Source organism: Oncorhynchus mykiss, chromosome 16 (assembly GCF_057628025.1).
Source record: "Oncorhynchus mykiss isolate SJ-2025 chromosome 16, ASM5762802v1, whole genome shotgun sequence".
NCBI lineage: Eukaryota > Metazoa > Chordata > Actinopteri > Salmoniformes > Salmonidae > Oncorhynchus > Oncorhynchus mykiss.
Genome location: NC_143037.1, coordinates 22,104,573 through 22,128,848, shown reverse-complemented (window position 1 = coordinate 22,128,848; position 24,276 = coordinate 22,104,573). Strand labels below are relative to the sequence as shown.

Below are 24,276 nucleotides of genomic sequence, written 5' to 3'. Positions count from 1 at the left end.
GTAGACCATTGCTGAATCTTTTAACCACACCACGTGGTTAAACTCTTAGACTATCGATACCGACAGAATGAGAACAAGTCTTTGATACTAATTACTAGTCTGCAGCTAGGAATTCGGTATCATTGAACGCGAAGAACGACAACCGCCGAAACATCCATTCTATAACGAATATCACTTTGAACTATCCCCTCTAACAAAGACAGAGAGAGGGAGAGAGACGGACAATTCTACAAAATAAACTTTTCACCAGCGATCAAGACGACACACTGAGCGTAAATATATATATTGATTGCAATTGTTCCCGAATTAGTGAGTGTTAATGTGTAAAGGATTAGCATTTCAATTGTTATAAATTATCACTCTGTAGTGACTTTTAGTCGACCCCCACTTCCCCTTTTGTCTAACAAGCCGCCATGCCGGTTTAGCCCACTAGGGCACATTCTCCTATCATTACATTTACCTGGTTTGTTTGTTTGTTTATGCATTTCTGTGAATTACTTAGTAATAAATAAATGATTTAAGACAATTGATGTATGGATTTTTCATAGTGAAGACTGGGTTCGTGCAGATAACCAACAATTTACGATGTTTGGAATGAGACTAACATGAGGTAAAGTAAATAATTCATTAATTCGAAGACTAATTGATCAGATAAAATATCTGAAAAGTTATTTTAGGAAAAGATAACTTTGTAATCTGAATGTTTCCTTGGTGCCCCGACTTCCTAGTTAATTAGTTATGTGATTAATCAGTTGATCGCGTGGTAACTAATTACAGAGAATCTTTGATAAAAACTATCAGTCTTCAGTTAATGATAGTAAAGACACGACAACGCTATGCCTGTTTGATGGCTCGTCGGATGTCGTAGCGGGATTTCTTATGAGCGTCCGGATTAATGTCCCGCTCCTTGAAAGAAGCAGGCCTTTAGCTCAGTGCGGATGTTGCATGTAATCCGTGGCTTCTCGTTATGATATGTACGTATTGTCACTGTGGGGAAGGGGGGAAAACGTAGCTCTTCTGATGTCCAGAAGCTGTATTCATTCATAGGAAATTATGGCAGAGACATTATGAACAAAGATCAGCGTAAAAAAAAACACAAAATAGTCAAAATTGGTCAGGAGCATGTAAAACGGCTGCTATCCACTTTAGCGCCATCTTACAACTCATACAAAAACACCAGAGGTGCTGAGAGATATACTGCCCCAACCTTGAGTGATTCTGTCCAGTGCCAGACAGCTTGCCTAACTGGAGGTAAAGACTGAGGAATCTTGCAAGAGAATACAATCATGTGAAAACAATGAACCACTTAACAAGACATCTACAACATTGCCTCCATAGGTTCTCTCACATGAAGTAGAAGGAAGAGATCACACACATCCCAACAGTTTGGGCACCACACAGTTTGTTTGGAGGAGGGAGTGACTAACGCTGAGGGTGGGTAACAGGCTGACCACAAAATAAATGTAGAAATCCATGTTATTCAATTATTGCATCCACACTGCTCACGTTTTACCAATGGCTAAAATAGAATTCATTCCTATTTCTGACGCAGATCGCGCTGCAAGTCCTGCCTCTCCCATCTTCTCATTGGTTTATAGAAGCAGGTACCCACGTGCCATCTCCTCATTGGTTATACCCACGTGGGTGATTGAAAGACAAACTGTTTTGCCGGTCGTCGTGGTAATACTATGAAAGTTTAGATGCCAATCACCATATAAGTTCAAAGATGAAAAAGCCTGGAAGGAGAAGAGATGACTAGAAACGAGTCGGTTGACCGTTTTATGTGTGGATTAATTGTTGGAGTAGAGGACCTTGTTATTTTACCTGAAATGCACAACTCAATGTTTATATCCCAGAACAAATTAGCTAGCATCAGCAAGCTAGCTAAATAGGACAAATTAGCTAGCAAGTGCAAGCTAACTAGCTAAATTGCCAGAAATGTTTAATGCTTTTCGACCCGTCCCCAAATTAATGTAATTGGTTCAGAGTTTGTTTTGAAATTTTAACCTGCATGTCGTGATCGCATTTGGTGTAGTGGAACATAATATATTTATGCACGCAGCCAGTCTGGGTTCCATGTAACTATGTTGGGCAAATCTGTAAACTGTGAGGACTGTGTGTGCGGATTTGAGCTTGGCCACTGGGAATGTTGTTTAGACATTGTAATTTGGGAAGTTTTTTTTTAGGAGGTAGGGTGTCAATTTATTTTAGTAACTACTCTCTTCAAAGCGTCTGGTAGAAATAGTCTCTGTATGAGCCACAGCATTAGCATAGCAACCTTCAGCATATTTGCATTGCGTTAGCATAACAATGTCACATTACAAGCTACTCTAAACCTCTGCTGGGGTCATTGAGATATAGATAGGGTGAACAGTAATTTCTCCATTAGTGGCTAAAAGACTGGCGGCAAGAACCTTAGCATTGTTATTTAGCAGACAGCCAGTGTTAGCCTAGCCGACGGACAGTAGGCCTACAGTGCAGTAAGTCTAGAAAGCACGGCTGGACCGAGCTGCTTTGACTAAAGTGATGAAAGTATCCAAACAGTGAACCACTGGGACAGATTAGATCTTTATCTGTGTCATATCCGGGATGTCTGTTGACTAAAGCCAGGCCAGAAAGACTGGAGAGCAGAGGTTTAAACAGATGGAAAAAGAGAGAGACAGGAAGAGGGTAGTGGAGTGACAAATAGTGTGAAAGCACCCACAGGAAGTAGGTCCGTGTGTGTGTGTGTGTGTGTGTGTCAGTATATAGGACTATACTGTAACGGGCACTAGAATTAGCAGCATACGTTATGACTCTCTTCAAGGCTGCTCAACCTTGGTCTCTTTACCCACCCATTTCCCAGTTTCCATCTGCAAACATGGCAGACAGGGCACAATAGGCCTCTTTAGCGCATTGGTTTGCTGAGTAGCCCTTGAATAACTCACTTTTTAAGTTATCAAAATAACTTCTGGATAATGTTCAAAACACACAACCTTTATCACAAGAAAACAGACGGCAAACTTCGTTTTGGTTTTATTTTTGCATATTATGTCACTGATTTGGCTTTCCACTAATGGCGGAGCTTAAACGCAAGGGAGCATTCAAACGAAAAATATGGCATGTTTACAAAACATAATTTGCCATTGTATGAGACAATAGCTTTCTGCCTTGGGATCTGTGGCAGGGCTGTGTGGTTGTTCGGGAGCAAACTGTATGGACCTAGGCGATTAGAAGCCCAGTGAATGGGTATTCCCATGGTTTTGCGGCTTTGTACGTCGGGAACAGTGACCCCACTGTAAGCCGCGGCTGTTTACATTCCAGAAGATCAGTTCCTACTGGAGCCAGGGGAAGGAAGGGCAGGGGTTAAAAAGCACTCTCACGCACCCAATCTTCCCAGTCCAAAACAAGCCTTGACGCGGTCTGTAAACAAACTAGCAGAGAACACCACTTGGGTTTAGACTTACAGTCTTATAGACGGTCTGACTTGTAATGCACTTCCCAACTCCTCTTTATCGGTCGCTTTCCCTCCCGTCTATTTCTAAATCCCTCCTTTCTCTTCCACACACCCACCCACCCCTCCTTCGATCCCTGTGAATTCTCTTTCCAACATCCCTAACTACCCAAATCCCTCTCAAATCTACTCCCATTCCTACACCATCACCACCTCTTTCACTCCATCCCGCGCTCTCTCCTATAAACCCAGTCCCCCTCCCTCCCTACGCCGCCTCTCCCCTCTTTTCCCATGGCTGGCTGCAGTGTTTCGAAAGCCTTCTGGGAGCGAGCAGCTCTAATTGAGGGGGGGGGGCTTCCAGTTATGTCCCGCCACAGATTGCCTGGAGGCAACAACACTGCAGCACTCCCTGTCCCCTGTATCCACATGACCAGGCAAAAGACAAAAGGCTTTTTGGAGCCAGTTAAAAATAGCTTGCAGTTTAATGTTGGGGAGGGGGGGGCCTTGCACGTTCCAGTGTGTCACAATCTCATCTCACGTGTGGCAAGCAGACAAATCTTTAGCCAAATCTTTGGCCAAGGCAAACTCAGACTGGGGTCTTACACAAAACCTGTAGCGGTGCGTTCAAGCAAACAAGCTGTAACAAGAGGGAAAGAAGGCCAAAAGGCCAGCAATTAAAAAGTAAGTACAGTTCGGTTTGTCCAAGTGAGACTGAACAGCATTTAGTGGTGCCTCTATGGCCTTCGTGTAGAATCAGATCCGCCTCGGATCTGACCAACCCCACAATCCCTTATCCTTCGACAACCACTTTTACATAATTCACACTAGAAGAATTAGATAAGACTACTAGCCTCGGGATGCTAAAGGCAACGCTTTTAAAAGAGCTGCCGTGATAGAACCAGTGAGAACAAGGGAACGGTGATCCAATCACTGATCAAAGTTACTTAGGCTAACACGCCAATATAACAACACGCCCAATAGACAGCATGTCATATTAACTTAAAAAGGCACTGCCAAAGCAGAAACAACGATTGCAAAAAAATCAACATAAATCAATCCTAGCTCTAATTCATGGTTTTCGATACAGCAGCAGAATCTGGCCTACCCTAAACAGGATACAAAAGCTGAAACACAGTCAGGAAACAAGTAACCTAATATGATAACATTCATAGATGTAATTCTACAGCGTCTGGAGAAAAAAAACAAACAGCAGCAGCAAGACAAAACGATATCCCACCCGAGTCGGATTCTCCACCTCATGCCAACGAGTTAGTGGGTGTGTTGAGCATGAATACTAGATTAAAAACATGAGCTGGCGCACAACCAGACAAATGTGTTTGTGTGGAGGTGCTGACTAACGGCGAATAAACTCTAAAAATAAAGAATGTCACACTTCAATATATAATCGCACACTTCATATATAAACTCCCAGCAATTTAATGGCTATTTACCAACGTTTCGGCATCACTGTGCCTTCCTCCGCACCCTGTGCCTACCTCCGCACCCTGAGGAAGGCACAGTGAGGCCGAAACGTTGGTAAATACCCAATAAATTGCTGGGAGTTTATAGGTGGAGTGTGCGACTTTCTTAAGCATGAATACTAACATGAACACCAAACCTATTTTAAGCCACGTCACACAGTGGCTGTTGGAGATTAGGTGTTGAGCTGTGTGTTTGAACCAAGCCAACGAAGTGGTCAATAGGAGGTGTGGCCGGGCCCATTTTAGACCGCGTCGCAGGAGGGTCATTAGAGAGTGGGTGTCGAGCGGTGTGCTGGTGATGTTGTCAAGAGTCTCCCGCTGAGACGAAAAATCTCCACGCCTCACCTGCTTCTGTCCGAGGTGTGATGAGGGATTGTGGAGCGTGTGTCTGTGATACGCGCTTCTCTCACGCAGTCTAAGCATAATACACATCACAACATGTTCCATGCAAAAGTGAAAGCCATATTTGTGGAAATAAGTTCAGCAATGACATTATGTTCCTCTAGAACTGCTTACTCAACTCCTTCAGGTGACCGTGACTCCTGTCTGAGGCCTTGAAACACTTCTGACCCAGCAACACTTGTTCCTGACACACACTCTGCAGTCAAGCACTCTTTGTCCTACACAAGCGCTCACACACACACACGGCTCGCACACCACATTCTTGAGCCGCTTTAGGATTGCAAAAACAGCTAGTTCTTTTAACAAAAGATAACACAAAAAAAAGTCACCTCTGGTAGCCTACAATTCACCCGTGCCATGGTCAAACATCCATTTAACACGCTGTTGAACAAAGAAACAGAAAGGCGTTGCCAAGGCAACGCGACAACTTCAGACAGCCCTTGCAAAACTTGTCAATACCGCATGTTCCACGATTGGTGCTTTCATTCATATGTCAATGGAATTCATATCTTTCAAAATCAGTGACAAGGATGACATCTTTAACATAAAGCTCCAAGTTTACAGATTCATTTTGGAAATGTACTTAGAAAATGTTAGTTGTTTTGGGGCCTATGCTACGACAAACCCAGCACTAAAGCACAAAGCCCATTGTACCATACACTAGGACGGATGCACATGTTTGATATAGGCAGACACGTTCCGCTCATTCTCTCTCTCCCTCCATCTATTTTTTCCCATCTACTGCTACTGGAAAGTAACTCTTCCTACTCTCCATCCACCCACCCACACTTTCTCTCTCTCTGCTATCCTCCTCCCACACACACACTCTCTCTCTTTGGTATATCTTCCCCCTCTCCTTCCACACACACAGTCTCCCTCTGATAACCTCTCTTCAAAGCCACTCTTGCCCTCCTGGTCTAAAATGGTGGTGGAGTCTCACTGGGTGTTCACTGTTCACCCCTGAAGGAGTGGAGGGTGACCCCAAAAACGCCCAGTGGGAACGTGTGATCTCCTCCCCCCCCCCCCCCCAGGGCGATGCCACATCCTGCGGGTTGGGACCACAGCCCATCTGGGCCTGTTTAGAGCCATGCAGGACACCAGAGCCATAAAAACTAAAGGCCCCGGAAAAAATACACACACACAGGGGCAACCTTCTCATCTCCTAAACCCAACCCTGTGCTCTCTGGTGGGCCTCTGATGTGGCTACAGGCCCTGGGTTTCATGGTTTTGAGGAGACGTCATGCTTTTTGTCGTTCCCATTTCTCAAAAGTCTAAAGGAGTGTGTGTGTGTGTGTGTGTGTGTGTGTGTATTTCCTTGTGTTAAAGTGCGTTACTGTACATGTCATTGTCCTATGTTTGGAGTGCGTTTATGCTGTATGATATTATTGCCCATGCCCTTGTGTTGTGGTTAGACGTGTATGCCTAGTGTTGTGTAGTCGTGCGCAGTGCTGCTTGTTTTTCTAACGTAGTGCATGTATGTTGTTAGGAGGCTGGGTGACGAAGGGTATATTTGATATGGAGAGGAAGAGAAGAGGAGGAGTGTGGTCTCAGCAGCCCCACCGAGGCCTTCATCCATTCCTGCCCTCTCATTATGTCCTGGGGATACAGCACTCTCCATCAGGGAGGGAAACACACATGCGAAACACACACCACACACCTTATTCACAGTGCAATAATTCTTAGGGACGGTACACAACTCGCCTCTCCCACATACGAGTACCACGGACGTACCCTCTCATGCATTTTACCAGTAGGCCTATGTTCTTATGAGTCTTCCCAAATACCCTGTGGATAAGCCAAGCACCCCTGAAGGTACACACACCCCAAGATCAGAAGCACTGCTAGGTAGCCTAGTGGTTAGAGCGTTGGGCCCGTAACCGAAAGGTTGCTGATCGAATCCCCAAGGAGCCAAGGTTAAAAAAAAAAATCTGTCGTTCTGCCCCTGAACAACCCACTGTTCCCTGGTAGGCCGTCATTGTAAATAAGAATTTATTCTTAACTTCTTATGGCTGGGGGGCAGTATTGAGTAGCTTTGATGAATAAATTGCCCAAACTAAAAAACGGCCTGCTCCTCAGTCTCAGTTGCTAATATATGCATAGAATTAGTAGTATTGGATAGAAACACTAAAGTTTCCAAAACTGTCAAAATATTGTCTGAGTATAACAGAACTGATATTGCAGGTGAAACCCTGAGGAAAATCAAACCAGGAAGTGGCTTCTATTTTGAAAACTCCATGTTCCATAGCCTGCCTTTACACCATTTAAAGGGATATCAACCAGATTCCTTTTCCTATCGCTTCCTCAAGGTGTCAGTCTTTAGACATAGTTTCAGGCTTTTCTTTTGAAAAATGAGCGAGAAATATAACATCGCGTCATTATATGGCCGGGTGCCAGCAGCGTTTTGTATGCGTAACAGAGTTTGGGATGCCATTGCCTTTCCCTCCCCGACTGAAAAAGACAGTTGCGGTTGATATCTTATCGATTAAATATTTTAAAAACAACCCGAGGCTTGATTATAAAAACGTTTGACATGTTTCTGTGGACATTACGGATACTATTTGGAATTTGTTTGCGTTGTCGTGACTGCTTTTTCCTGTGGATTTCTGAACATAACGTGCCAAACAAACAGGTATTTTGGATATAAAAACCATCTTTATGGAACAAAAGGAACATTTGCTGTGTAACTGGGAGTCTCGTGAGTGAAAACATCCGAAGATCAAAAGGTAAACGATTCATTTGATTCCTTTTCTGATTTTCGTGACCAAGCTACTTGATGCTAGGTGTACATAATGTTTTGTCGAGCGATCATTAAACTTACAAACGCTTGGATTGCTTTCGCTGTAAAGCATATTTTCAAAATCTGACACGACAGGTGGATTAACAAAAGGCTAAGCTGTGTTTTGCTATATTGCACTTGTGATTTCATGACTATAAATATTTGTAGTAATATTATTTGAATGTGGCGCTATGCCATTCAGGGGTTGTTGATGACAATTATCCCGTTAACGGGATGGCAGCCATAAGAAGTTAACTGACTTGCCTAGTTAAATAAAGGTTACAATCAAACAAGAGAGTATAATAAAGGATATTTGAGCAACTCGCGCTCTGTTTCACCAAAGGCCTAGCTTCTGGTGCCAGATACAGGAGTTATTTAGCTCAATTTGCAGCCGCTAATTAAAAATGGCCCAACAATTATTCAAACATGATGTATTCATCATCGCTTGTTCTACACTTCACATATCTATATTTAGAGCACTCCAGCTCTCCACCTCCGTTGCTGACCCATTTTGATCCTCCTTTCAGACGGCAGATGAAAAGATGAAGTGACACTAACCGAGGAGGAAGGGAAAGGGAGGGCGAGTGGGAGACACTCTTTCTTTCACTTTCCTCCTCCTCTCCGCCGTACGTATTCTTTATTTGTCCCCTCGCTCAAATCCAAATCGCTGTCTTTAAGACCGTACGTTACGCTCCTTTGGACTCGCTGTCTCAGAAATATTTCATTTCACTGACTCTCAGGTATGCTTCACCCGGTGAGAGGATGATCAATGTGACATGTCCTGTTCCTTTCCTACACACTGATACATGCGTGCATTAGTATGTACGTAACAGGTCTCCACAGATCAACAGTTCTTTTCTGATGACCCCTTCGAGTTGAGAGATGCGTTTTCCACCCACATACCAATAGCTTCACCGCCAATGTGCACGCACACACACACACACACGAAAAGGCCTCTTCCCACTGCCTCGCTTACATAAGGACACTCAGCATCTCTCACCAACGAACACCGCAGAGAGAATGAGTCAACAGCATTGAGCAAAGTGCTCTTTCCTCCCGATGCGGTTTTCACCTCTCGTTTTTTAAAGAGCCTCTCTTTCCAAGCAGTTGGATAAGAGGAATAGGGGCCAATCAATACACTGCCTGCCCACTCTCTCCACTCCTCATATGAATTGCTAAACTGCTGGCACTAAGAGGGCAGTGTTGAATATGTGTACCTCAACTTTATTTACTTTAGAGAAACAATTACAACTTTGTGGCAACTTCGTCACAACACTGTCACGTGGTAATGTCATCACGACCAACCTTCTTAACAACATGTAACGTTGTCACAAGTTGTCAGAACATCATGTGTTGGTAGGGAAGGTAGTAGGATACAGAGTATCCAACAGTGACACTGATAAACAGAAAGGCGTCAAAGTTGATTAAAAATGGCCGTTTTTATGCCTCAGGTGGGAAGTTGCCATGGTCAGTTGCACAGGTTTGTTTGCACCTTAAAACAAAGCACACCTGTGTACCAGACTTATCTGTGACACCTGGTGTCCCCGCATTCCTTTCATGCTCACTGAGCTAGTTCTCTACGAATTAGCATGTTAGCGTGATGCTATGCTAGCCCCAGAGGGACGGTGTGCTCGGAGCGTTGGCAACCCAGCCCTGTGGCACCGGGCCCACCTCAGGCACACAGGTACGCCTCAGGAGAGTGTCAGAATCCCAACACTCCGGCTTACACATGCCGGAAAACATCAAAAAAGGCATGTGTCCAACTTGACTGACAACACACGCACAACATTTAGACTGTTTTCATGTCTAAACTGGGCGTAAACGTCTCCGGTTGTGAAAAAAAATTTAAAAACGGCCTTCGTGGAGAAGGAACTCGCTAATAAACTACGGAAATCATAAAACATAATTTAGTGCTTAACAGGGAAGTTGACTCACCATCTCGTCCAGGGCGTAACGGAGTAATCCATGTTCGTATAGAATGAAGAACCTCCTCTGCCATTTCTGTAGAGAGAGAGAGAGCGCGAGAGAGAGATGCTAGTTATAGTGACATCTGATAGGGCAACTTACGCTACAATAATATGTATGCTATTATAAGACTTAAACTGTTGATTTGGGTAAAAGCAATGTAGCTCAAATGCTAAGCGCAACGCAGCTTCTGAAAGTGGTGGATATACAGGCACGGTTGGATTTTCAATAAGCACAGAACACATACTGTATGTGTAGGGAGTTAGCCTATGAATCTATGAACCTATAGTGGCTACGTTATAAAGCAGGGATCACTCAGAAGAATCCCCAAGCCCAACAACACCGAAAAGTCCCCAGCATGCCTTGCGTTTTCATAGCTCTTTTTTTCGGGGACATGGCTGCAGATGATTTAGTGAGTCAGTGTGTCCTTGATCCCAAAGCCAGGACTGAGCCAACACTATTACCCCAACACGCAAACACGCGCCGCGCGCACACACAAACGGGTAAAGTTTACCATTCGGTATCCACTGTGTTGGCTTGGCAACATTTGAAAATGACAGACTGTTGTACTACATACTGGACATGTGTGTCACTTAAATACAGAGAGAGAGAGAGAGACAGAGAGAGAGAGAGAGAGAGAGAATGCCTCCAACTCTGTAACAGAGGGGAGGTTGACTTAAGCAAACCACCTAGATATGATCGCTGAGCGATCACTGTTCACCAGGATACATTCCTGGCGCTAACAGGAACCTCCGCTAGCATCTGATGAAAACATGCCACAGCCAAAACAGAAACATCCAGCATACACTCTATGTACTGTAGCTAAACCCTCCAACACCAAAGTGTCCTCCAAGTGTAAATTCTACAACCAGTTTAGTCCATATTTGTTTGAGGAGAAGATTGGATCACCACAAGACAAAAAACAACTAAATCATCCCTTAAACCCAATCTGTTCCATCTCATTCCCTCGTTTTCCCCTTGAAGGCACCAGTGGAGTTCCAGGTATTAGAACGTATGCAAAGAAACCTGAGGGCGAAACCAGCGCTCAGTGACTCTCTTTTTAGTGAATATGATAAATGGTAGGCTGTGTTTTCCACACTTTTATACCCTCTACACTAGCCCTCTATCACCAACCCCTTCTTTCTTAATGCCCAGTTTTGTCCGGGTGTTTAAGTTTCTGGCCTCGGTTTTCTGCCGAGATCCATCAATAAAAGACGGGGAAGTGCTTTGTGAGCTACGGGGCGTCGGGGGCCCCCCGAATAGGGCTGCCGATAGGCGGCCTCAGCGAAGCCTGACTTACAGGAACATCATACTAATTCAGAGGCCATTAAAACTGTAATATAAGGCTCAGAGGGGGACCACTGAATGCAGTGTTTGGCTTTCGCCGGACATAGCGGGACCCATGTCGCCCCAAAAGGTCGACTCAAGCCCTCCCCCTCCCCCCCAAAAAAACACATCTGGAAGATTGTGAAGCCTCTTGGAAGAATGTTCTATGAACAGACTAGTCAAAAGTGGAACTTTTTGGACAACGGGACTGGTGAAAACCAAACACCGCATTCCACAGTAAGAACCGCACGGTGGCGGTAGTGTGATGGTTTGGGGATGCTTTGCTGCCTCAGGACCTGGATGACTTGCCATCATTGAAGGAACCATGAATTCTGCTCTGTATCAGAGAATGTCAGGCACATCCATCTGTGAGCGGAAGCGCAGCTGGGTCATGCAAACAAGACAACGATCCAAAAATCACAAACAATGCTACATCAGAATGGCTCAAAAACAACACATTTAAAAGTTCTGGAATGGCCTAGTCAAAGTGCAGACCTAAACCCAATTGAGATGTTGTGGCAGGTCCTGAAACGATCAGTTCATAGTCGAAAACCCACAAATGTCACCGACATTAAACCAGTTCTGCATGGATGAGCAGGCCAAAATTCCTCCACCGGAACGCGAGACTGATCAACAACTACAGGAAGTGTTTGGTTGCAGTCATTGCAGTTAAAAAGGTGGCACAACCAGTTATTGAGTGTGTGGTGGCAATTACTTTTTCCACACAGGTACATAACTTTGTTTATTAAATACATTTAAAAAAAAGTTGCAATATTATGTTTTGGTTGAAGAGCTGACAACATTCAGTGTCCATACTATGCAAAAATAGAGAAAACGGCACTGTAATAGCGATCCCCCCCCCCCCATCCCTACCCAATACGGGACCGACCATACCTACAGTTGAGTCCTCTGCCAACTTCAAATCTAACAGGGATCCATACATCCATCGTCAACCTTTCATATGTGTGTTTATTTACACTCCTGAAGAAGAAAAAAGTGCCTGTGAATGATATCACGAGGTGGGAACTGTTGACAGGGCTGAGGCCGATGGCTCCAGAGATGCTCCCCCTCCATATGGAAGCCATCAGGGGCTGTGAGAACCGGGACTTTTCCCACTCCCCCTCAATCTTCCTCTTTTAGGATGCTCCAACATCATATCGGAGCGAACACGGAAAGTAAGTCTTACAAACTACCCCAGGGCACCGGCAGCAGAGAGACGGAGTCAATATTATGCTCATTAGCCCCTGAGAAAGAGCTGGTCGGGGGGGGGGGGGGATCTTTTTTTAGAAGGCGCACCATGCCACCCACAGGGAGCCGCCCACTCACTGTGTTCTTACTCGCACAGCCAAGTCAAAAGGGTTGCAAATTGTGACTAAACGGTCACACTCTGGCTCCAAACCTCAGTCGAGCGTAGCCTTAAAGAGGTAACTTGATCAGAGCTCATACAAGACTCGCAGGCGAGTCAAAACATCCTGATTCAAGACTACTGCAGTTATTTTTCCATCTGCTAAGCTAACAATTGTTAACTTTCTGCAAACCGCAACCCAAGTTTTATTCATTTCTGTTTGTTTGTGGCAGAACAGAGACAAGACTACAGAGACCGACGTCGCAAGAATAGCTTGCTGGGAACTCAGAACTTTAGAGGCGACATAAAAATCAATCGCTGTAGGCCTGTGCTTTGATAAAGTGTGACCTTTCTTCTTCTGCATAGCCGTACCAAATGATTGAGTGACCCGGAATCTAGAAGGACTTCTACAATACATTTTGACATCTCAATTGAATGCACTTGACAACAAGTTTACAACGTGGTTAGAATATATTTGTCAAAAACCAACCAGAGGTTAACTAACTTACCCGAGATCTGTGCAAGGGATTGCCAAAATTGGTTCCTTCTGGAGCCAGGAGCAACCATCCTCCATATATAGGTTTTGCCTAATGGGGAAGAAAAAAAAATGAAGATAGATTAAAGAAAGCGTTAACAAAATAATTAATTGGCGAAATAATGATTTAATAAGACTCACCAAGCATATGCTCTTATCTAGGGACTCTTGCGTAACCTCCAGTAAGAGTAATGTCAGACCGCATAGCATTGAAATAGCCTTGCGTTATAGCTGTTTATTACCAATGTACACTACACGACCAAGAGTATGTGGACACCTGCTCGTCAAACATCTCATTCCAAAATCATAGGCATTAATATGGAGTTGGTGCCCTCTTTGCTGCCATTACAGGCTCCACTCTTCTGCGAAGGCTTTCCACTAGATGTTGGAACATTGCTGCGGGGACTTGCTTCCATTCAGCCGCAAGAGCATTAGTGAGGTCGGGCACTGATGTTGGTCCTTTAGGCCTTGCTCATAGTCAGCGTTCCAAATCCTCCCAAAAGTGTTCGCTTGGGTTGAGGTCAGGGCTCTGTGCAGGCCAGTCAAGATCTCCCACACCGATCAACAAAACATTTCTGTATGGATCTCGCTTTGTGCACAGGGTCATTGTTATGCTGAAATAGGAAAGGGCCTTCCCCAAACAGTTGCCAAAAAATTGGAAGCACAGAATTATCTAGAATGTCATTGTATGCTGTAGTGTTTTTCCATTCACTGGAACTAAGGGGCCTAGCACAAACCATGAAAAACAGCAACAGACCATTATTCCTCCTGCACCAAACTTTACAGTTGGCACTATTGGGGCAGGTAGTGTTCCCCTGGCATCCGTTAAACCCAGATTCGTTCATCGGACTGCCAGACGGTGAAGCGTGATTCATCACTCCAGAGAACGCGTTTCCACTGCACCAGAGTCCAAAGGCGGCGAGCTTTACACCACTCCAATCAATGCTCGGCTGCTCGGCCATGGAAGCCCATTTCATGAAGCTCCCGATGAACAGTTATTGTGCTGACGTTGTTACCAGAGGCAGTTTGGAACTCGGTGGGGAGTGCTGCAACCCGAGGGCAAACTATTTTTAAGTGCTACGCGCTTCAGCACTCAGCGGTCCCGTTACCACTTCGCGGCTGAGCCATGTTGCTCCTAGATATTTTCACTTCTCAATAACACCACTTACAGTTGACCGGGGCAGCTCTGTCAGAGCAGACATTTTTTTTAAACTGACTTGTTGGAAAGGTGGCATCCCATGACGGTGCCACGTTGAAAGTCACTGAGCTCTTCAAGTAAGGCCATTCTACTGACAATGTTTGTCTATGGAGATTGCATGGCCAGATGCTCGATTTTATACGCCTGTCAGCAACACATGTGGCTAAACTAGCCGAACACACTAATTTGAAGGGGTGTCCACATACTTTTGTGTATATACACACACACACACAACACATTAGGGCTGGCGTAATTACTGGATGAACACCACCATAAAATAATAACGCTAAAATATATACATTTTGGTGGAACAAAACAGCTGACTGAAGACGGGACGGCCGGGCATTCGTGCGGTTGACTGCTGCTCCTTGCTGAAACAAGCAAGACGTTTTAGCAAATGAGAGTCTTCGGTTGCTTAGCCAACACCCCCATTCCCTGCAGCAGCACATGCAGTAAGGAGCAGAGGAGGGGAGAAAATGTGTATCTTTTTTGCTATTCGAAAGGTTATTATGGTGACCGGAATCACTTGGCTGACCAATAACCATCATCCAAAATTCCATGACCATCACAGCCAATGAGAGATATAGAGATATATATATATCACACACGCACTAAATGACTGACAGGGGGTTTTGAAGCACCTCCATCTTGGCACCTTTGTAAAAAAAAAAAAAAAAAAAAAATGGACAAATTCTACACATTTTGTAATGACCTGTGCCATCATAATATGATACGAGTGAGAATGACTAACAAAATCAAATGTGGGCCCCCTGGAGGTCAGGGGCCTGGTTGGTATTTGGCCATGATTACGAGCCATGGATGATTACTCAAGTATGTCCCAGAATAATCTGACAACACGCTGGCTGTCTGTTTCAATAGATTGTGTACAAGTTGCACGCTTTGGCTGGCTGTTTGGACCAGCTGTGTGAGCGGTGTTCAGGCTGCACACACTAACCGGCTGCATTCCAGAGCACCAGTACTGCCTTTTTTCTGATTTTTTTTTAAAGGGGGAAATAGCCTCCAACACGTGATTTTCCCTGTGATCCCCCTAAGTGGGCGGGCAAGAAAGTGAGGAGCGAAGCAGAGAAGGAAGGGAGAAGAAGTGTGACAAAAAACTGTTCTCTTCACACACAAAAAAACAAAAAAAAAGACTCAGGACTCTCATTCACTGCGTTATATTTTTAAAATGCAGTTAACTCGTACACAGGCAGCAGTTAGCCTAGTGAAATCAGATTTTGGCTATGTACGCAACAACACTACTAAAGCCTGTTGAGCTCCAACTTGATCTGAAGGGATTGGATTGGTCTCGCTGTGTATATAGCCATTGCTGGAGTTTTGTTGAGCATGTTTAAAAAGGATTTATGCTTACCTACTCCCATTAAACCTAAACAATCAAATTGGCTTATGGAAAGTGCTCAGTTATAACTCCATAAATCCATCATGTCGCTATGGGAAAGTATAAAAAAGGGGACAATGTTGAGTGTGACAATGAGAGAGCTAAATGTCCCACTTTAATATACTCTGATCAAGGTCAAACGTTCCCCCCCGCTAAATGTTATTTCTAATCCAATGTAAAGCTCCTTTATCTTTGATTACAATGTTGGATGTTTCTCTGCTTGGCGCGATGAAAGGCAAGATAATGTCAAAACAGTGATAGCTACAGGTAACTGCCAACTTAAAGGAAACAGCAACATAAACTCTCTTAACATGGGGTTGGACCACCATGAGCCAGAACAGCTTCAATGCACCTTAGAATAGATTCTACACGTGTATGGACCTCTATTGGAGGGATACAACAACATTCTCCCATGAGAAATTCCATCATTTGGTGTTTTGTTGATGGTGGTATAAAACAATGTCGCAGGCGCCGCTCTATTCTCCCATACGTGCTCAATTGGGTTGAGATCTGGTGACTGAGATGCATGGCCATGGCATATGGTTTATAGTTTTCAATCTTCATGGTCAATCTGTGTAAAAAAAAAACATTGAAGACAATCATGGCGCCAATAATTGCTTCTAATACACCAGATGTATGTCCTTGAACAGATTATACAAATAAAAAAAAATAAGGACAGAAGAAGCTCATTGTTCAACACCATAGCGCCCACAAAGCTCATCACGGAGCTAAGGACCCTGGGACTAAACACCTCCCTCTGCAACTGGATCCTGGACTTCCTGTTAACAACCCCCCCCCCCCCAGTGGTAAGGGCAGGCAACTACATCCGCCACGCTGATCCTCAACACCGGGGCTCTTCAGAGGTGTGTGCTCAGTCCCCTTCTGTACTCCCTGTTCACCCACGACTGCGTGGCCAAGCACGACTCCAACTCCATCATTAAGTTTGCTGACGACACAGCAGTGGTAGGCCTGATCACTGAAAAGACAGCCTATAGGGAGGAGGTCAGAGACCTGGCAGTGTGGTGCCAGGACAACAACCTGTCCCTCAATGTGAGCAAGACAAAGGAGATGATCGTGGACTACAGGAAAAGGAGGGCCGAACAGGCCCCCATTAACATCGACGTGGCTGTAGTGGTGCAGTTCGAGAGTTAAGTTCCTTGGTGTCCACATCACCAACAAACTATCATGGTCCAAGCACACCAAGACAGTCGTGAAGAGGGCAAAACACCGTTTCCCACTCAGGAGACTGAAAAGTTTTGGCATTGGTCCCCAGATCCTCAAAATGTTTTACAGCTTGCATATCGAGAGCATCCTGAACGGTTGCATCACCACCTGGTATGGCAACTTCTCGGCATCCGACCGGAAGGCGCTACAGAGGGTAGTGTGTACGGCCTAAAACATCACTGAGGACAAGTTTCCTGCCATCCAGGACCTTTATGCTAGGCAGTGTCAGAGGAAGGCCCAAAAAATTGCCAAAGACTCCAGTCACACAAGTCATAGACTGTTCTCTCTGCTACCGCACAGCAAGTACTACCGGAGCGCCAAGTCTAGGTCAAAATGGCTCCTTAACAGCTTCTACCCCCAAACTATAAGACAGCTGAACAAATAATTGAATGGTCACGCGTACTTTCTACATTATCACAAAAAAGGGGTACAAATAATAGTGTGTGTCAAGAAGCAGTGCAACGTGGCAGGGTTGTGTTCCAGAGGACGCATGGCTCTCGACCGTCGCCTCTCCCGAGTCCATAGAGGAGTTGCAGCGATGGGACAAGACTGTAACTACCAATTGGATATCACGAAAAGGTGTTACATTTTTTTTTTTTATGAATGGTGTCACGTCCATTTATATACACAGTCATCGGTGTGGAAGTGCCAGCTTTCAATATACTTCGCATCCCTCACTTACTCAAGTGTTTCCATTATTTTGGCAGTTACCTGTATAGTACACGTCAAGCATACAAAAAGGAACTTATGAGTCTCTTTACACTAACAACATCTGAGTTCAGATAGCCACTTAAGTGTGTGGTCTATATGCTTAAAATATTGATAAGTCACCATCTTAGGGCTGAGCAGGGAATCCATTGTAGCATTTCTGGGATAATGGCTGTTCATTCCGATTAAGCCGATATCTGACTATATTACAGATGGAAGAAGACAATGTAGATATGTTATAGAATGTTACCCCCCTACCCCTAGAAAATGAGAAGAGGTAAAAAAAAACAAGAGAAAAAGAGAGCAGTGCTTTAGAGAGAGAAAAAGAGCAATCTCTCTTCACATGACCAGACAGGGGGCATATGCTGAATTCCCCTGAGAAGGGACGAGCAAGACGGATTTAGGTCAGCTTTTACCATTCAATGGTTAAACACAGTCATTTGTGTGGTGCGTTCATCTCACAACCCCCCCCCCCCCCCATCATAATGACTATGTAATACCGCACTGAGAGAATGTGGGCTAGATGGGATGAGTGGGAGGGAGGGTCAAATACTAAAGGAATGACCAAAGCGCTTGCTGAAAATATGTTTGGAATGAGATTTACGGAGAAAAACTCTCGTATGTAATGTGTGCTGAGCCTTTGGTGTTGATGATAATGAGACGCCTGGCTAACGAGACTAGAGTTTGCAAGTTAGTAGCACAATGAGGTCTTTTGATAGCCTTTTGGGTCAGGAATTCCACTAGGTAAGAGTCTGCCACAGAGCTATTTTCATCCGTGCAAGGAGGACAGTCGGTTGTGAATATCATGGAATAGATGTAATGTTGTGTCTAGCTAAAGGTGTCAGTCTCTAGTGTCAATGTCGTGGAATAGATGTGGCGCTGTGTACAGTTGAAGGTGTATGTCCAGTCAAGAGACAAACTACTCCTAAAGTCAAGCAGGCCCAGACAGAGTGAATGAGTGTGTGTGTGTGTGTGTGTGTGTGTCCGTGGATGCAACGTGTGTGAGTCAATCACATATTTAGTCATAATATGACGTGTTTCAGTGTTGAGTCAGGACCACCTGCTTCCAAGAGCTTTCCAAATGCCATGGCTGTACATGCTGTAAGGCTAATATCTAGATTTGACCTAACAACCTCTCACATGTCTAGAACGAATGGTGTACAGCATTGAGAAAATCAGCACTGTCACTGCGTAGCTATTCCTGTAGTCTTCTGATCAAAATTATATGGCTTTTTGGGTGTCTCCCCTGTTAAAGAGCAGGCACTTCTCACCAATATAACAACTTAATTCTATACCAAGGCCATTCTTAGCCAGCTCTCTTATGTCAAGGTGATGGCAACAATGTAAAATGTGCAAGGTAAGCAATGATTCTATTCTCACCATAGGAAAAGTACTAAGTTGGGGTTTCTGAATCTGCATTGCTTGCTGATTGGGGTTTTAGGCTTGGTTTCTGTATAGCACTTTGTGACATCTGCTGATGTAAAAAGGGCATTATAAATGCATTTGATTTGATTCAATATACTTTTCATTCAACCGCGATGTGTTTGACAAGCCTTACAAAATGTATCCTGCATGCATGCATGCATGCATCTCCTCGTTGACTTCTTTTAAAACGGTCAGTGCCATTTCATGCATTGTGCTCTTTCATGTCAGGGAGTTAATTCGTGCACAGATTAGTTTAAGGATGATAGCCTATACCCTGGGGCTAACAACTAATTACATCCAATTAAACTAAACCTTTGTACTATGCCTATTTGACAGATGGCTAACTCACAGGAAACTCTACTGCACAATGTACACTTTCTGTATTGGGAAACTGGAACTTTGCTGAAATTTCCAATTGCCAATCAAAATCATAAACACCTTATTTACGTAAGTATTCAGACCCTTTGGTCTGAGACTCGAAATTGAGCTCAAGTGCATCTGGTTTCCATTGATCATCCTTGAGATTTTTCTACAACATGATTGGAGTCCACCTGAGGTAAATTCAATTGATTAGACATGATTTGGAAAGGCACACACTTGTCAATATATAGGGTCCCACAGTACACAGTGCATGTCAGAGCAAAAACCAAGCCATGAGGTCGAAGGAATTGTCCATAGAACTCTTCGAGATAGGATTGAGTTGAGGCATAGATCTGGGGATGGGTACCAAAAAAAATTCTGCAGCATTGAAGGTCCACAAGAACACAGCGGCCTCCATCATTTTGAAATGGAAGATGTTTGAAAGCACCAAGACTCTTCCTAGAGTTGGCCGCCCAGCCAAACTGAGCAATCGGAGAAGGGCCTTGGTCAGGGAGGTGACCAAGAACCTGATGGTCACTGACAGCGCTCTAGAGTTCCACTGTACAGATGGGAGAACATTCCAGAAGGACCACCATATCTGCAGCACTCCACCAATCAGGCCTTTATAGTAGTGGCCAGTTGGAAGCCATTCCTCAGTAAAAGGCACATGACAGCCTGCTTGGAGTTTGCCAAAAGGCACCTAAAGACTCTCATACCATGAGAAACAAGATTCTCTGGTCTGATGAAACCAAAATTTTACTCTTTGGCCCGAATGCCAAGCGTCACATGGAGGAAACCTGGCACCATCTCAACAGTGAAGCATGGTGGCAGCAACATGCTGTGGGGATGTTTTTCAGTGGCAGGGACTGTGAGATTAGTCAGGATCAAGGCAAAGATGAATGGAGCAAAGTACAGAGACATCCTTGATGAAAACCTGCCCCAGAGCGCTCAGGCCCTCAGACTGGGGCATAAGTTCACCTTCCAACAGGACAACAACCCTAAGAACACGGCCAAGACAACGCAGGAGTGGCTTCAGGACAAGTTTCTGAATGTGGCCCAGCCAGAGCCCGGACTTGAACCTAATCAAACATCTCTGGAGACCTGAAAATAGCTGTGCAGCAACGCTCCCCATGCAACCTGACAGAGCTTGAGAAGAATGTGACAAACTCCCTAAAAACAGGTGTGCCAAGCTTGTAGCGTCATACCAAAGAAGACTCGAGGCTGTAATCGCTGCCAAAGGTGCTTCAACAAAGTACTGAGTAATAGGTCTGAATACTTATGTAAATGTGATTTCAGTTTATTACATTTGCAAAACTTTCTAAACCTCATTATGTGGTATTGTGTTTAGATTGAGGGGGGAAACAATTTCAATCAATTTTAGAATAAGGATGTAACAAAATGTGGAAAAGGTCAATCAGTCAATTCTTTACGAAGACACCGTATGTTACGAATTCAAGCTAGGCTAGAGTTTAGGGGGTAGGGTTAAGTTTAGGAGTTAGCTGACCCTAACCTCAACCCTTTAACCGAACGTGCTAAGTAGTTGCAAAGTAGCAAAAAAGTTTAGTTAAAGTTGCTAAAATGTTGTCAGTGATGAGGTTCGAACTTGCAACCCTACTTTCGTTTATTCCTTAAGAAATCATACCAAAAGTAACATATCATACAAATGTGTCCCGGATTTACATTTACTGTGGTTAGTCTAGTCTGAGATCAGGCTGTAATATTCAATAATATTTCAAGTACTTTCAAAATTCCTAAGTCAAATATATTCCCTTATAAAATTATACTAAAGGTAAATTAAGGCTGAATAAAACTTTTTTTTTGCTAGTATTAAAATAGTTTTCCTGCTGGACAAGGGTCGTCCCGACTTTAAAGAATCCCTGAGCCAACTTCCTGTGATTCTACAGATTTTGCCATGAGAGAGAAAATGTTGCAGCTTTAAAGCCAATTTCCTGTCTGTCTAAATTGTTTGTTCATGGCTTATGACGTGTTCATATGCTATCTGGGGGGCTGGGGCCCGACCTCCGTGAGTACCCCCAACGCTTGTGGCCCCCCACGCCTAGCGGGAGCTGCGCTACGCCAATGAGCATGACCCCATGACTGTGAAACATATGGCAACACTTGCTTACCTGATTTAAATCTTCGTCGCTCAATAAATGAGATTCTCTTGGTTTAAAGCAATTCTGGCATTTACTTTTGTTGAAAATGTTGGCTTGGAATTTCCGACATGGATTGTCTTTCGAGGACATGGTTGAAATACCCAGCTGAGCTTAAATGGGTGCCAATTGAACCCGTAAAAAGACTACACAAACAAAAACCTGAAAACTGCGCAATTCTTCCTGTGTAGCCTACTATCCCGGGTGGGTTGCAGTCAATAGCGTTGGAGCTCTAGACGCTGGTCCAAGGTGTGTGCGGCAATGACATAAAGTCATTCCAAATTCCACAACACGATATGAGAGTTCATTCAAAATTCTGAAAACTACTTCATGAAAAAACTGTCTGAATGTCTTAGTAGCCTAGATAGATCAAGTAGCTAGTCCAGCACATAATGGAAGGTGCTTTGAAACCACAGCGACGTCCACCTTTTACTTTGATACCTACAAGCTCATTATAATCGACTAATGCTTACTAAACGGGATAAAGGAGTAGGTCATATCAATGATCTTATCATCTTGTTGCTCGCGAGGTACCTCCCACAGCGCAGCTGCTGTCGTGATAACTTTTTTTGCTCACATTTGAACAGGCCAATTTATAAATTGACGCAGAATATGGGGATCCAGGCTTTTGTACTCCGCACTCTCGTCTTGGTAAATACTTTACTACAAGGTGTACAACACTACACAGGTGACATTTCGCCGGTCCTCTAGCTCACTGAAATGGTCCTGTGAGCCTCCATGAACACCACAACAGGAGTTGCAGTTTTTCCTCTATCTCTCAAATAAGTAGCCAACGGAATGCATTGCAGCTATATCCAGGTGACTAACGCTTGTTGTTCCCCTCAAATTGATTCTCCATGATCAAAATGATCCAACTTTCGTCAGGAATTGTAGTTTGTAGCCATGTCCAACGCATTTTGGTCTGTGGTCGTGGTAGCAACATAGGAACGTAGCTTGCGCTGAAAACTGTAAACGCACTCTCTAGCAAAGTCACGGGGAGCCAGTCAGCGGAGAGAAGAGGAGGTGCTGAAAACGAATGAGCTGTTGACTGTCAGCAAAACGTACCAATGAGAAAAAGAAACACGCCCACTACTAAGACTTCAATTGATGTGTGTCCAATAGAAAATATTAGAAACACTTGCCAATTTTATGGAACAACACGGATCAAGTTAGGTGGGCTCTCAAGGTCTTTGGCTTCAGTTGGAGTATTCCAAGTTTGTAGTATTGTAAGTGTTTTTTAACAGTGTTCTGTAGCAGGGAATTGTCAATTGGATATTACACATTACCCTACATTTTCTGAGTTGGGAATGAAATGAAAGCAGGCTCTGTATTCCACTTTGAATCAATTAAGACTGAATTTACCTGGCATGTGCAATCATGTAGCTATGTAACGCCCTCCTGTGGTATTAAACTAGTTGAAAATGAAAGTGTAACACAATCAAAAGGAGCTTGAGAATACATGGTATTATTCATCATATAGGATGTAATTGTATTCTAATTCCTAATTCTATGGAATTCATCTTTATTGAGAAATATACAGTGCATTGTTTGACTACATTTTCATCGTTGACCGCTCTAGGTATGACCTCTGGAAATCACACTGTGTGTACCTGAGACCTCCTGCCTACACCTGCTTAAACAAATTCTCTTTAACATGGTCATATTTTCAAGTGACAATAGCTTAGAAAACATGAGTGACTTTACCAGCACTGAAAGGTTGCTGGATAGAATCCCCAAGCTGACAAGGTAAAAATCGAAAATTCTGCCCCTGAACAAGGCAGTAAACCCACTGTTCCATGATAGGTCGTCATTGTAAATAAGAATTTGCTCTTAACTGACCTGCCTAGTTAAAAAAAAAAAAAAAAAGTACCCCATTTTGAGGTTCTCCCTGTTTGGCTTTGCGGAGACGCTCCACTTTCCCAGACAGCGCCTCCATGTGTTTGGTCAGTACAGTCTATCGGGTCGCTAAAATTACCCAACTACAAAATAACAATTGAGAAAATACAATAGTGTCAAGTTATTGGTCATGGAACATGAAATCATTGATTGTGATTGGTCAAATGTAATTTGTCTGTCAACTATCTTTGCACCTGACCTCCTTTTGACTGCTGTGTGACTTCTGAACATCCCTGGTTGGTGGAGAGACCCTCAACGAGAGCTTCAGCAAGCGCTCCATCCAGCTTCTTCTGCTGATGGTCGATGACAGTTATGATGGTTAATGACAGCGTCATGAGGAACTCGTCTGCCTGGACCTATAATATAAACGCACTTTAAACTCCACAGAACAACTGTGACTCTAACCTGATAGTGACAGTGAACCATTGAGTTTGTGTTCACACAACATAGAGAACCATTCCCAGCCAAACATAAGATCCCTGTTTTAAAATAGATGTTTATTTCAATGAGACAAACCAGTATAGATCTAGGTTAAATGACATAATTAACAATAATACACACTGGTGTCTGAATCTCGCTGCTGCAGGACATCGCTGTCTGCAGGTGCAGCATCTGTTTTCTGCCAACAGAGGGCGCTGTGGTCTTCAACCAGT

General features: G+C 44.0%; 1 protein-coding gene across 16 annotated transcripts in view; it reads right to left on the bottom strand.

Annotated features, from left to right (window-relative positions):
- mpripa (myosin phosphatase Rho interacting protein a) overlaps positions 1-22,765 on the bottom strand; it is a 108,266-nt gene extending 85,501 nt beyond the window's left edge. For all 16 annotated transcript variants that reach the window (XM_021565233.3, XM_021565231.3, XM_090202245.1 and 13 more), the window contains exons 1-3: positions 21,701-22,765; positions 13,238-13,315; positions 10,028-10,093 (exon numbers count right to left, since the gene is read on the bottom strand). In XM_021565233.3, coding sequence (XP_021420908.3) covers positions 10,028-10,093; positions 13,238-13,315; positions 21,701-21,820 — 264 coding nt within the window. In that variant the 5' untranslated portion in view covers positions 21,821-22,765. The remainder of the gene's footprint in view (positions 1-10,027; positions 10,094-13,237; positions 13,316-21,700) is intronic.
- Between the last annotated feature and the right edge of the window lie 1,511 nt (positions 22,766-24,276).